Source organism: Danio rerio, chromosome 10 (assembly GCF_049306965.1).
Source record: "Danio rerio strain Tuebingen ecotype United States chromosome 10, GRCz12tu, whole genome shotgun sequence".
Lineage (NCBI taxonomy): Eukaryota > Metazoa > Chordata > Actinopteri > Cypriniformes > Danionidae > Danio > Danio rerio.
Window position 1 is genome coordinate 30,741,584 of NC_133185.1, and position 15,538 is coordinate 30,757,121.

Consider the following 15,538-nt stretch of genomic DNA (forward strand, 5'->3'; position numbering starts at 1 on the left):
GAGCAGCCTGACTCAAACTTTCCCCAAAGTGGCCACAGCAGAGACTGCAAACTGGGCATATCCGGACCCACTGCTGCCCAGAGTTAATTCAGGGGGAACTGGGGAAAAACGCCAGGCAGGAGCCATTTTTTAAAATGCTTTTTATTATTGACCTCCCAGGAGACACTTTCAAACTGCTTTCAGATGTTTTCCTCCAGTGACCAGTGAGGCTGCAGTCACTGGAAGAAATCCAGGAGAAAAACAACACTGCAGGTGAGAACGAGGAGGACAATTGAGCTGTAAAATCTCAGGACATTAATTAAAGAACACATGAGACTCTTTATAATGCTCTCGTGAGAGGGTTGAACTGAGGGCGACGGTTACGAAATAAGTCAAAGCTTAAGAAAGGAGCTGAGGTCTTATTTGTTTTCACGCCTTTCACTCATTCAAATTAATGAATGTCTGAAGACTGCACTGGCATGAAAGTATTTGTTCTGTAGGTCCCTTGACATGCAGTTGCATGAAAAACAAGGCCGTACATACACACACACTAACACACACACACACACACACACACACACACATACTTTTATATATGGATTACAAGGACCCTCCATAGGCTTAATGTATTTTATACTATAAAAAACCTCTAATTATATGGCCTTACAGTACCCTAATCCTATCCATAAACCCAACCCCTACAGGAAACCTGTGGCAAATTTTTAATGTCAATAGACACCATTATGCATGATTTGTTTAGCATTTTGAATTATGAGGACATAAGGCATGTCCTCGTAAACCAATATTTGCCATGGTGACAGTACATAATATTTGACTAGATATTTTTCAAGACACTAGTATTCAGTGTAATTCAATGTAATTTAAAGGTTTGACTAGGTTAATTAGGTTAACTAGGCAAGTTAGAGTTATTAGGCAAGTCATTGTATAACAGTGAGTTGGTCTGTAGACAATCGAAAAAAAATAGCTTAAGGGGGCTAATAATATTGACTTTAAAATGTTTTAAACAAGCTTTTATTCAAGCTGAAATAAAGAAAATAAGTTTAAACAAATAAACTTTCTACAGAAGAAAAATATTATAGGAACAGCGCACACACACATCTTGGTCTTCACTGTAAACGATTTCTGTTGTTTTCACAGTATTATACTGCATTTCTCAACAGTTTTTTACTGTATAAGCTGTGCACAGTGTGTTACTGTATATATTGTTGTTTTCACAGTATAATAATGTATTTTCAACTTTTCTATACTGTGAACATGGTTAACAGTATGTTACTGTAGATTTTATAAAGAATTTTGGGGAAAAATCCGTTACTGTGCATCTAAATACAGTACTGCAAATGACCAAGAACAACTCCACACACACTATATATTATGATTATTATGTTTATTTATTTTTAGACAAATTATTTTGTGAAGTAAATAACCTAACCAGTTTCTTCAGACTGTTCAGTGCATTAAACTGTCCCCTGGTTTTCCATTTTTGGGTGCACTTTATAAGGCAACATGGAAATATTAAATAATATTTAATAAACATAACTTTGTGCTAAACCAAAAAGTAAATTGGAACAAAAATAAATTGATTCACGTAACCAAAGACTGTTAAACACACAAAATGATTTCAAAGTCAGCTTAAATGTCAGAGTGACCAACCTGCTTTAGACGGATTCAAGAATATTGGGCGCCCATATTGGCCACCGTAGAGGTCACATATCTCCGCATTTTCAAAACAACATTTTTAAATACGCACTATCTTAATAAATAAACCACAGAATTGAGTTTAAAACAACTACATTCTCGCATGAAAAACGGTTAAAACTTTATTTCATAACACATTTATTATCTAGTCATCTAAGACAGGGCATGTCTCAATAATATCTAGGCCGATTAAAGCATGAGGTTTGCCGGATACATGAGTGATGGAGCGCCGTCAACCCCTGGAGGTCAGAATCTCCCCTATCGGCAAAGCACACTTAAAATTAGACATGATATCTAAAAACAAACCACAGATTTGAGTTTGGAAGAACTACATTCTCGCATGAAAAACTGTTAAAACTTCATTTCGTGACATATTAAACGCAATATTTATGATATGATCTGGCTTTTCTCATCCGCCATATTTGCTTGTTGGTGTGAAATGAACTCTGGGAGAAAAAAATATTAATTCTCAAAACACTTCAAGCGAACCTTATTCTTATTGTTAAAGTCAGATATATGTAATATTTTCGCTGGTAAAGTGAGAAGAAAAAAACAATATTACTATTTTATCAATATCACGTTTGCACTGGTTCGGTTCAGCACACAAACGACACCGAATCGGATTGAACCGTTTGCTCGGGAATTATTTTATCACACGTGTTCACAAGCACATTCAGCAATATGTGTATAAATGTGTGTGGCCGAGCAGTATAACGAAATAGTAATGATTCATTGTTGTGTCTTACAATAGCTGCGTCCCAAATCGCATACTTATGCACTATTCTACGCCATTTTGTAGTATAAATAGTGTAAGTAGTGTGTTCACACTGAAAACTCTAAAAATAATAAGTGCACTTTAATTACCCGGATGATGCACTCATTCAGCCGCTAAAATGAAGTGTGGAATGATGGACACTTCACGCACTCAACGACCGCAGGTTTGCTTACGTAGCGGAAGGGGCGGAGCTATCGGACGCACATGTTGGATAACTTTATTTATTTTGGATGGTGAAAGCAAAATTCTCCTACGAGAGTGATTATAGCGCCTCCCGATGGTGAATGCGGTTATACTCACGGCAGGTAATATTTGATAATTGGGTTGTTTATTTCACTGATTTGGCAACCGTCAAACGTCATCAGGGAAACGGTTTGAATATCCGCTTAGTAAAAAAACATTAGTGTGCCATTTGGGACAACACTACATACATATACTATCCTGTTGAGTGTGTAAGTGCATAAGTGCATAGTGCATGAGTGCATAGTGTATAGTGTGCCATTTGGGACGCAGCTCTTAATATACAAAAAGGAATCGGTTTTAGGCGGATTCGACTCTTTACTGTTCTAAGGAGCCGATTCATAAAGCCGAGCCGACTCGATTCGACCTTCACCAGGCAAGCAACGGCTCTCCTAATTTGAAATCCACCTGTCGCCTTTTCTTCCAGTGAATTCATCCTCGGTAAGTGTTTAAAAGTCAAATTCTGTTCGTTAAAGGATTGTTTTGTCTATATTTCCGTGTAGTGTGTGTGTAATTTAAAATAATTAACCAAGTTACTTTAGTTGTAAGTTAGGTACTTATGTCACGTTATTCGACGCCAGACCGTGTTTGTAGTGTTTGCGAGGTATTAGATAAGGTACAGTGAGTTTATCTTGAGTGAGTTTTTGACCATAGTAACGTTAAGTTACCTGAAAAAAAACGTATCTTTTACTTGGGGTTAACTGCATTCATGAATTCTCTATTTCAGCACAACACTGAGATGAAGGCAAAGTCACCATGAAAAGTTAAACGTTTAACGTTAAGGTAAGCTCTGGTCTTCATGTGGTCATTATGACCAAGTTATCATTATGGTTAAATTTGTAAACTGTAAGTTAACTTAGTTATTCAAACTAAACTCCCAATGAAACAAGTCTAACTGTTTTATTAAGTTGAGCTGATAATAAAATTCAGTTGATGTATTTTAAGCTAACGTTAATATTAACATAATTCATATTAATTGTCTATTTCTCACTGGTTAATGAGCTTATTGTATAACGTTATTGTGTCATTAATTGTACATTTTATTTTTGGTGTTCAGGTGTAAGGAATGATTTGTATACAAATTTATTTGAACCCCATACAGATTTGTATGGTTGTACCATAGATTTAGATTATTAAATGTTAAGTCTTATTTTACTCTCATTATATTTATCTTTTTTGCAACTACAGCAATTGATGTTGAAAAACTGATGCTACCAATCTCTCCTCACTTGATTATTCAAGGTAATGTTGATGTCTTCCTCATTTTGATTAGATTTTGAAATGTCAAGTTGTTCACAGATTTGTTGTGAGGAGTTTCATGTACAACCTCTTTTTCTTCTTCTTCCAGTAGCGACGCAGTGGCACAGTAGGTAGTGCTGTCACCTCACAGCAAGAAGGTTCCTGGTTCGAGCCTCGGCTGGGTCAGTTGGGTGAATACAATGGCATAATGATTCTGCTTGCTCACAGGAGGTACTTGATTTAGTTTTCCTCAAGCGATACATCAGTTTTTATGAGTAATGCGTGACACTTGAATTGAAGGGACAGTTCACCCAAAAATGAAAATAATAGCATCTTTGGCATCCTCCACTTGTTTCAAAATAGTTAGATTTTTTTTTGTTCCATTAAACACAAACTCATATTTTTTTTAAAAGAAATTTGGTTCAAATATGGATGTCAATAGTTTCTGGTTTCTAACATTCTTCAAAATATCTGCTTTAGTGTTCAACAGAAATTTAAATGGATTCAAAACACATGGAGTAATGGTGGCAGAAAAGTAAACTATCCTTTTAAATATTTTATTCTGAGACTTATTTAAATGTGTCTTGTCTTTTGCCATATTGTCTTTCTAGCTCAGATTGTGATGGACCTGGAATGTGACACCAGTTACTCTTAAGTCAAGAACCAAATAAAGCACAGCGGTGGAGGGATCTGCAACTAAACTAACTGGAGGAAAGGAACCTTTAGGTAAAAACACCTGCTTTATTTAGATCTGAAGTATTTTATTTGGCATAGAGTATTATTTTTTTATTCTTATTCTAATTTTATGTTATGTATATACTGAATATAAGTCATTTAAATTTCACAAATGATTGAATATAAAATATCATTAAGATGTCTTATTTTTCATTGTCTTAAACAGGGGTGCTCAACCCTGTTCCTGGAGATCGACCTTTCTGCAGAGTTTAGCTCCAACCCTGATCAAACGCAACTAAACAAACTAAATAGTATCTGAAGGAGCACTTGGTAAATAAAGACAGGTGTTCTTGATCAAGGTTGCAGGTAAGCTCTGCGGAAAGGTAGATCTCCAGGAACAGGGTTGAGCACCCCTGATCTAAATGCACAAAAATGCTGTTTCCGAGGCTGGATTTAGTTCAGAATAGGGTTGTAACGGTATGAATTTTTAACGGTATGATAATCGTCTAAAACAATACCACGGTTTGACGGTTTTGTGGTATACGGTATGTTACAAATGTTACAAAATAATAGAACAGTGAAGCAAATTTGACTTTTTCCAAATAATATATTTTCAGTTACTATAAACAACACCACTTACAATTAACAAATAAAAAAATAAGAAAATAATAAATAATGTGTCAAAGTCCAAATAAAGTCCAAATAAACATGGTGCAAATCCTCAGTAAAAAAATAGATATAAATATTTACTATACTATAAATAGTTACATAACGAAACTAGATTCAATATGGAACATCCTTTGGTTTTATGTGCCAGCATGGATATGGTTGTCTGTGGATATGGATTTAGATATGGTTGTCTGCAATGCAGACAAACAGCTGCACCTTCATTTGCGTCTTTTAAAAACAGCAAGAGCAGCAGTTCGTCTTTGCTGTGTCACTGTTTTGTCATGTTTCTGTGCTGCTGTGCATGCAAAAGTACTTAGTATGAGAATTATTTCATGCAAGATTTTTTATACGTTTTATTTAGCCGCGCATAAATGTATGCCTATCTCTCATTCTGTGTTGTTCAAAAAGCTCGTTTTTGGTCCACAAACAAAAGCGAAACCTATGCTTATTGGTTGTGATATAGCGAGTTTGAACCAATCTGGGCATGGAGGAGGGACAATGCATCAATGTATCATGTCTGGTTTGTCCGGAGACAGTGACGAGCGTTTCTTTGTCAAATCAGCGGTCAAATTTTGATGACGTAACCGCACTGATTCCGGAGCCTCTGGAGCCGCGAATGTTATGTGATACAGCACTGGAAAGCTGAGATTCTCTTCTTTATGCCAATCTTTGAATTGTATGAATCGGATCAGCGGATCAAAAGTTATTAAACATTTAAGAGCAATACTTATTTTTAGCCGCGGGCGGCTGTCTCTGTCTTTAAGGGTTAAAACCGTTGATATGCAATTGTTCATGGTATGATAATCGTGCACGTTCAAATCGTGGTAAACCGTCATACCGGTATATTGTTACAACCCTAGTTCAGAAATAGATTCATTAGGATCAATGCTTAAAGTAAATGTTTACTTCTCTCTGTAGACCAAACATGCTTAGTATCCCACACATTTTAATGAATTATTTATTTTGGTTACTTTTACATCTATATATGGGTAAGCAAATATTTAATAAATAAAATTATTTTAAACTACTTAACCAAATGACTCTATTACCCTAGCTTCTGGGAAAAAAACATGTAAAATAACAGATTTTTTTTTTTTTTACAGTGTGGGTGAACATACTACCTTGATGTCCAACAAAGACTGCACAAGAGCTCATTTGATGGCACATATTCTGTCCTGTCTACATCTCTGACGAAGTGCTTCGACATCAGTGAGTAATAAATCTTCATATTATCATGCATTCAGGATTTCTGTAAGCCTATCTTTAATGTTAGTTTGTAATCAGCATTGACTGTTTTAAAATTTGGTATTTAAATTATTCTTAACGTTTTACTGATGCTGTGCACAGTAACGTCATGATGATTTAATTTGAGGAAATATCACTGGTGAGGTGTAATAATATTTATTTGTCTCACTGACATGCCATCACTGCATATTGAAATACAGTAATACGAATTGACCGCAAAATATTATCACAAACATTTCATGAAGTAGACTGCTTGACTACTCTTCATTTCTTTGCTCAACTTTAACACATTTGATCGTGTTGCTGTGCCTTTCGGCAGATTTTGCCAAAAATGAATGCTTAGTGATTACTTTGTTTTATGCGAACCAAATGTCAGTAAATTATCATTAGCATTATTTTTTTTTAAAATCACCCATGGCTTTCATGTTCTCTAACGTAATCTTGTCTGTAAGTTAGAAGTAGATTTTCACATGTTAAAAGCCTAAAAGTACTTGATTAACATTAGTCACGTTAAATTAATTATTTTATTTATTTATTTATTTTTAATATGTAGCCTCTTAAGGTCAGAATTAACTGTGTTCACCCCTCTTAAATTCGTGAAAGCGCTAGTGTGGTCATGGAATCAGATATTCAAGCTATACAGAGTCAGACATTAAGTTAAGATGAGACTTTATTGTTTACATACCTGTGTAGACACTTGACTAGTGTTCACTTGACTGATCTTTTCCCCATTAACGTTAGTGTAATTGTAAATAGACAACAATCTGTATTTTGCCAACAAAAACAATAAAAAACAGTGTTTCATTCATATAAAACAGCAGTGCCGTGTTTGGTTTCTAAATGAATGAAATAATTTGAGGCATGATTAGTTTTTACTTCAGTGATTGATTTTGCTTGTCGTTTTTTGCAGGACCATCAGAAGTGCTCCTGCCCTTTTTCACTGTCCCTTTTCCACAACATCATTTGACCTTCAGCATTTCGTGTCTTGTAGCAGTATTTTCATCTGTTTTTAAAATTGTAATACTTTTTGATGCATTAATTGTTGACTGGTTTTACTTATCAATTTTTCATTAGTGTTCTGTTGCTGTGTTATATTGAATAATTGCTACTGTTTCAGTAGGGTTTACACAATAAACTTTTATTGTGAAGTTAAAGTTTCAGTTTCTGTATTTTTCTTGTATTTCTTGAACAGTTAAAATAACATTTGTGCAATTTTTGAAAATATTTTGCTCATTATAAAGTAACACTATTAAATACAATAAAATAACATTTAATAACTGTAAAATACTATACAGTAATAATGAAAGTAACGTTAAAATACCGTAGTTCTGCATGGTAAAAATGTACAGTAAAATACTGTTTTCAGTTTTGCAGTATGTGTATTACTACTGTAATTGGTGTTACAGTATAAAAAGAAAACAGTAAAATGATGCATTACATTTTACAGTAAATCTAATACTAAAGTAATTAGTATTACAGTAATGTTACTGTTTTATGAAATACAGCAGCTACTGGATAATTGTTGCCAGTAACTTACTGTTAATTTAACAAGAAATCGTTTACAGTGTTGTTTATCTGTTTGTGAACATTGTGACGCGTTTTCCTTGCCTTGCTGTGTTAGACCCTTGCTTTGTTGTTTTTTTTTATTTTCATTGTCTGCTGCCTGACTTTTGACCATCCGCCTGTTGTATGACCACAATTTGCCTGTATACATCTGTTTGACCCTGTGCTGACTGTTGCTTGCCTGACCATTCTCCTAATGTCAGTCCCCTTCACATTACATAAATAAACTGTGAAACAAATAAGGACACAGAAAGAGGCACAAGACCACACCCATATAAACTGTCCCATAGTACATTGGTCCCAAAAATATTCCAAATAATCAGGTGTATATTCTACAAATTCTTTTATTTTACTAACGAAGCAATACAATGAATCATCTATGGAACTTTGATGATTTCATTATGTTTTGAAAGAAGTCTTTTATGTTTATTACAGATGTATTAATTTTTTAAAAGAAGATAAAACAGTAATTTTGATATAATTTGTACAATTTAAAAGTTTCATTGTTTGAAGGTGAGTTAAATCTTACAAAATAATAAAAGAAAAAAATCTACACATAAACTCTGGTTAATCAAAGGAATTAAGTCCTGGTTTGCATATAATATATTAGCATCAAATTAGCATGTTAAAATAATCACAGAATTAACTGATTTGTTAAGAAACTTTCAGCTTTGCCATTAAATAATAAGAAAAAGTTTAAAAATACATCAAAATAAAAGTTATGTTAGGGTATGTTAAGCAAAGAGACAGTAACAGCCAATACAATCTCTGTTCAAACAGCTATGAAAATGACAAATAATCAAACATAAAAATAAATCAAATATCCTTGTGAATGAATAAAATATTCTTGTGAATAAAAGATTGTTTATTTTAACAAACACGAACAATGATGCCTGTTATATATCAACAATGATACATGGAGGTACAAAAGATCAAAAAGGCTAATGACAGAAAAGCGCTACACAGACACAGATATTTCCTAAAGCCAAAGCTTGTTTCTCTGTTCTTTCACACACAGCAGTTCTCTGCCAATGGAAAGGCTGAGTTGAGCCTGCCAACTATTGGTCACCGGTCCCTAAAGCCCTCCATCACAGCCTCACAGAGCCCAGAAACACGCTTACATCATCCTCACAGTAAATTAGTGTGCCATTGGGGGAGAAATCGAAAGAGAGGGAAGCCACCAGAGCAACAATACTCATGTCAAGTCATAGTCAGAGCACATGAACTGCCATAAACAAGTACAGTACAGTTAGATGCACTCAGATGACAACTGCTGTGAGCTCAAGGAAAGACTCCAAAGTTTAATATGTTTTTATGTCATAAATCATCCTGCTCTAGGGAGTTTAAATGCTTGTTTTGGCCTGTTTTGAATTACTAATAACACACACTAATGTACAACAAACCTGATATGGATTAAGGCACTGTAAGTGAATAGGGCAGAAAAAGAACCTCTTGTTATTACTGTGCTTCCACGGTTGATTGATTGCATTAAAAATAGATTTTTTTTTTTGTATTACAAGTTTTGCATACATTTTTAGATAAATATAGTTCAGCATTGGATTAAGTCAGGCTCAAAATTCAGTTTCTTTTTTCTTTCCTTTGCCATAATATAAACTAAGGTTTTTACAAGATCAATTTATTTATATTTGAATTAGTTCAAAATTAATTAATTAATTACATTTTAATAATCATAAATAATTCAATTTATAATTAATTATTATTATTATTAATTAATTAATTTAATTTTAGTTATTGAACTTATTTATGGCGACGCAGTGGTGCAGTAGGTAGTGCTGTCGCCTCACAGCAAGAAGGTTGCTGGTTCGAGCCTTGGCTGGGTCAGTTGGCGTTTGCATGTTCTCCCTGTTTCGTGTGGGTTTTCTCCGGGCGCTCCGGTTTCCCCCACAGTCCAAAGACATGTGGTACAGGTGAATTGGCTAGGCTAAATTGTCCGTAGTGTATGAGTGTGTATGAGTGTGTGTGGACATTTCCCAGAGATGGGTTGCGGCTGGAAGGGCATTAGCTACGTAAAAAACGTGCTGGATAAGTTGGCGGTTCATTCCACTGTGGCGACTCTGGAATAATAAATGGACTAAGCCAAGAAGAAAATGAATGAATAAACTTATTTATTTTTTCTGTAATGAGGTGTAATAGTTTTGCCATGTATTTATGTCATAGTTCTATTGTAATAGTTGTGTATTTTGTGTGGTACTATTGTGTTGGGTCGTACTGTGTGTTACAGTACATCTATTTGTTATGTCACTGTGTGTATTGTGTTATAATGAAATTCAATAAATATTATTTGAATACATTGGAGATTTTGGAAATTTCTTTTTAGCACCCTATAATTCAGAAAACACTGTATAATAAGTTTAGATATTTTTGTAGTAATAGATTGTTGCATATAATGAGGCGAATTATATTTGAACATATACCTCATTAAAAACCGTCAGAATGATTTGAATAATATATTATTTCTTTTATGTATTATGTTTATATATTATACCAATGAAACTGTAAACACTGTGAGTGAAGATTTATGGCTCAGTGCAGGAGGAAATACTCATTTTGGGAAAACAAATATCTATTTAGTATGGAAATATGTATTTTAAAATGTTTTAAATATGTATTGTAATTTAATCTACAGACTTAAACTGACAGTGCGACAAAAGATTTCAGATGCTTTCTTTATATTACACTGAAAAAAACTTGCCTCTAGAAAAACCAAAAAGCTAAAATTCTCAAAACTGGAGCATGCATAAATCATATAATGGTGTAGACTTCTAATAATTCTGCTTTATTCACTTTCCATATACACATCTCCATACATTAAATAAGCCTTCTCAAGCTACTCCATCATCACAGAGACCCATGATGTCTGACAGTGACCCCTGACCTCTATTCAGATCAAAAGCAGAAATCGGGCTAAATCAGAGAGAGTGAGAGTAAAATCAATGGAGGACTCACGCTTTTTTGCCGCAGATGGATTTCTTGTACCAGTTCCTACATGTGCTGAAGTACTTCTTCTTGGTCCCCATGACCTGCTGTAAAGCGCACACATTGGGCCTGAAAACAGGAAACATGTGCATTAAAAAAACCCTCTAGCAATGGTTGATAGCTGCATTCATGACAGGCTTAGAGGTCATGTGCTGTTCAATTAGGCAGGTGATTATTTTGAAGACCTGACAAATTGCTTCAAAGAGCTGACTGAAAAAAGTGAAAATTGCTTTGACTACCGCTATACCAAATGGTTGAACTTGTTTTTACTGTTTTAAATAATGACTGTTAAAGTAATTTAAAGAGAAACTGTTTTAAATAATGGCATATACATACAGCATTGTTGGTTTACAAAGACAAAATCAAACAAACATAATCCTGTTGCACCACCACACTTGATTTTGGTTTTATTTAAAAAAAAAAGAGAGAATCTGAAATATTTTATGGCATACTTAGTATTCAAAAATGTTTTATTTTGATTATGTTTTATGTTATGATTATGTTTTGTTATGTTAAACACATATTTTCAGATGTTTCATAGTACAGGTATATGTGTTGTTGTTGTTTTTTTGTTGTTGTTGTTTTTTTTACCATAAACCAACATATCAACTATTTGGTAGAGGTTGATATTTTAGAAATTATGAAATGTGTTGAAAGAAATGCATTGAGTAACGACATTAGGAGGTGAGAAATGCAATCCAAAAATCGTGGTTGGGTAGTTAAAGGGTTAAACTGCTCCTGTTTTAGAAATAAAGGACTAAATGAAAGAAAATAATAAAAAAGCACACAATTTTTGCCCTATATAGATTATATCATTTTGAAATCATTTATTTAGAATACTAATAATAAAATACAAAATATAGAATGTAATATAAAATATAGAATGTAATCTTTCAGCTTTCAATTACATAAATGAAGAGGCAGTGTTATTATTTTTAATTTATTTATTTTATTAATTATTTACTATTTATTTTAGAAGTTTAAATTAGATTTTATATACTTTAATTTAAAATAAAGCGTAGATACATTTTTTAACTAAATGAAAATGAGAATACTCATGACAAACATACAAAAGTTCAACTGAATTGAACAAGCTAAAATTTAAACAATCAAACAAACAAATAAATGTATTATTTTTTTTTTGTATTAATGTATTATTTAATTGTATTATTTACTTTTTACAAAGTAAAAACTTTATAAAGAAAATAATATGCACTGGCAGTCTCAGACACTTAATGAAAATGCTTTAACACAATTAAAAAAACGATTCATTAATTAATTTGGTATTTCAGCATTTTGTTAAAAAAATTGGATTCAATTTTTATTCTAAACTTTCACTATAGTTTAGAATTTTAATTAATATTATAATTTCATGTAATTTTTATGACTTTAGTTTTAGTTAATAGTTTTAGTTTTATAATATAATAACCAATGTTTTTTTATTGTTAAAAATACAATATTTTATTGAAATATAACAGGTTCATACTGTATTTAAAAAAAAAAAAAAAAATATATATATATATATATATATATATATATATATATATATATATATATATATATATATATATATATATATATATATACATATATATATATATATATATATATATATATATATATATATATATATATATATATATAAATAAATACTGAGTTTCCGAGTCAAAATGCTTAATGCATGCAATGTTATCAAAAGTTTGTATTTGAATATTGTTTACCAAATTACAGATAAAAAATATCAGCATAAAAAGATTAGCAGCTGGAATTCACAGTATATTTCCTAAATGTTTTGAAAATGTATTTAAGACCAAAAAAATAAAAATAAAATGAAAAAGCATTTTCATTTATGTATCAGATCAAAAGTGAATAACACTTTAAATCCCAGATTCTCAAAATTGCATTTATTGTCAAAATCAACCTTGTTCCCAGACAGCAAAGATAAACTTTTAAAACAACCCCTCCTTACCCTTCATTCTTCGCCCTGATGCGACTGTGTGACACTATTTTGTCATAAGCTGAAGAATCCACCTGGTCCAGGGAGGAGAGCACCAGGATGGTGAAGGTGGCCGTAAACAGCAGGATCATCCTGGAGAATCCCCTGCAGATCAAACCCCCTCAAAAAACAGAAAGAATGGGAGAAAGCAGGAGAGAAACAGCCTTTATAGCAGCCCTCCCCTTCTCTTCTATCTCAAACACACACAATGACAAAGATTAATAGAGAATCAACCTGCTTCCTATGGATCCGCCCCCTCCGTGAGAACCAGGAGAGCCTAAGAAGGACCATCTACATTAATATATAAAGACAGAATGAAAAAAAAAAAAACAGATGGTGTGAAAAAGGAATCATCTGCAAATGTTTAGGTTCCTGACATAAAACATTGAAATTACAGAAATTAGACATGCCAGATGTTTAAATGCACTTTGTTGCATTAAAAACAAATATTCTGCAAGAATTTGACATTATTCTAACACTAGAGCTAAATATAAGGCTTGTGTTTTTAGTTATGCAAACGTTTCGTAGTCAGAAAACAAAAATGTGCACTGAATCATATCCCATCAGTTATTGCAATGCTTTTTATTACATTATACAGTAACCATGTTTATATACTATAGATATATGTTGAAGCACGAACACGCAAACGCACAAACAATATATATGATTCCCTTATGCAAATTAGCCATAGTTTTTTATAGGAAAATTGATGCAAGTATTACTTTTTTTTGGCATGGATGAGCCGTGTTCTCAAAGTAAATGTTTCATACACAGAAAACTAAAAAGTACACTGAATCACAATACTGTATATTTACTATAATGCTTTATATTCAGCAGTCACATGCACTTAATACAGTAAATATTCTTTATACAGAAATTACTCTAGCATAAACATACTGTACACATATGCATTTATATACAGTATGTGTATCCATCACGAAAATAATACAAAAAGTCAAGTAAGCATGTTTTATTAGTACTGATTACCACAGAAATAATCACATTTGTATAAAACACATAAATGCTTAAATTTTACAAAAACAATCCACAATTATTCATCAATAAGTGAACCTGCTCAGTGTTCTGCTGGTTTGTTTTCTGTAGCTGGATGTTCATATCTGGGTGATAATCTTACTGCAACTGTTCAATCTCCTGCCTGTTTCTTCTTCATCCTCGGGCTCGGGCTGCTGTCCATGTCTGGATCTTGATGGTTTTAAGCTGGAGCTCATGGTTGAGGCCTCAGGTGCTCCTTTGGACAAGTCCAAGCCAGATGGGAACGTTTTAAAAGCTCCCAAGAATCTCATCTGCATTTATCGCATGCTGTCTGGCATGGAAAGGTGAATTGAGGGAAGTTAACAGAGAATGGGGATAAAATAAGGGAAGGGATTTGAACTAATGTCAGAAAACAAGATTTAGGAGTCATGGTCATTATTTATGTCTGGTTTTAACCCTGTGTGTGGATCTACCTCTAGTGGTGGAGTTTTAGCGGTACACAAATTACAACAATCAACTGCTTTTGCTCCAAATATGCGTCTTCATAATGAGGCTTGGTAAAAGGTCTTGCTCAATTATAATTAAAAAAATTCTTTATACTGTGTAAATTTGTAACCTAAACTTTAAATAACCGCGTGATGTAAAGTAAATTGTAACGTTACGAAAAAGACAATTAAAACGGAAGTGATTCATACAGCCGCCACTAAAACAGTGATATACCACTAAAACAAAATATACAAAAAATATAATAATGTTTTAGTTTTTTACCATTTGCCAATTAGTTCCAGACGACACCATTTGTTAGGAATATCTCTGAGGAATTTACAATTTTGTGGATATGGTTTGTTGAGCTAATTATAGAATCAATGCTTCAAGAATCGGTTCAGTGTGATTCAGTATTCGGTCGCTCGCCCCCGCGGCACCAGGGACTTAAACGTCAACATACACAGACGAAAGGACTTTCAGGTTTGTTGTCTTTATGTTTAATTTTTTTAGTTTGTTCCGTTGGTTTGGTACATTTCTCGAATCATCATTCATAATGTAAAAACAAGCAGGTGCATTTTTCAGAACTATTCAGCACATCAATGGATTAACGTTACACGCAGTCTTGTTCAAATCCATTGTTCATCTCAAAAGTATTTAATTAATTAATACTTGTCGAAGTAAAACTTCTTCTCTTTTCAGATTGGAATCTTACTTGATGACAAAATTCAAGCACTTAAAAGTTCACTTGTTGAATGTAACGCAACTCCTGACTCTCATTAGGACCATCTGCTTGCCTTGTTGTACTGTCACTTCCCACCATTTTCCCACCAGCTACGGATTTCCTTAAAAATGTATTTTGTTATTTACACGACTTTTTACCACGTTATGTAGGCTATACAATATATAGGTCAGAAGAAATTATATAGGGTAAATGGAAAAACACAAAAAGAATAGCACTAAGAAAG

At 33.1% G+C, this 15,538-nt stretch overlaps 1 protein-coding gene and 1 long non-coding RNA gene across 12 annotated transcripts in view; one reads left to right on the plus strand and one right to left on the minus strand.

Annotated features, from left to right (window-relative positions):
• The window catches only part of postna (periostin, osteoblast specific factor a), a 56,264-nt gene extending 41,271 nt beyond the window's left edge, over window positions 1-14,993 (minus strand). The window contains exons 1-5 of one of the 10 annotated variants that reach the window (XM_073914771.1): window positions 14,856-14,993; window positions 14,230-14,343; window positions 13,329-13,385; window positions 13,068-13,215; window positions 11,069-11,167 (exon numbers count right to left, since the gene is read on the minus strand). In XM_073914771.1, coding sequence (XP_073770872.1) covers window positions 11,069-11,167; window positions 13,068-13,186 — 218 coding nt within the window. In that variant the 5' untranslated portion in view covers window positions 13,187-13,215; window positions 13,329-13,385; window positions 14,230-14,343; window positions 14,856-14,993. Of the gene's footprint in view, window positions 1-11,068; window positions 11,168-13,067; window positions 13,216-13,328; window positions 13,386-14,165; window positions 14,419-14,560 lie in introns of all 10 variants that reach the window. The other 9 variants (XM_073914768.1, XM_073914772.1, XM_073914770.1 and 6 more) reach the window with 9 other exon arrangements.
• The window catches only part of LOC141376378 (uncharacterized), a 60,400-nt gene continuing 47,560 nt past the window's right edge, over window positions 2,699-15,538 (plus strand). Inside the window, exons 1-7 of one of the 2 annotated variants that reach the window (XR_012386343.1) lie at window positions 2,699-3,151; window positions 3,438-3,493; window positions 3,899-3,952; window positions 4,059-4,180; window positions 4,561-4,675; window positions 6,397-6,502; window positions 7,449-8,107. This is a non-coding gene — a long non-coding RNA (uncharacterized lncRNA). Of the gene's footprint in view, window positions 3,152-3,437; window positions 3,494-3,898; window positions 3,953-4,058; window positions 4,181-4,560; window positions 4,676-6,396; window positions 6,503-7,448; window positions 8,903-15,538 lie in introns of those variants that run through there. The other variant, XR_012386342.1, reaches the window with a different exon arrangement.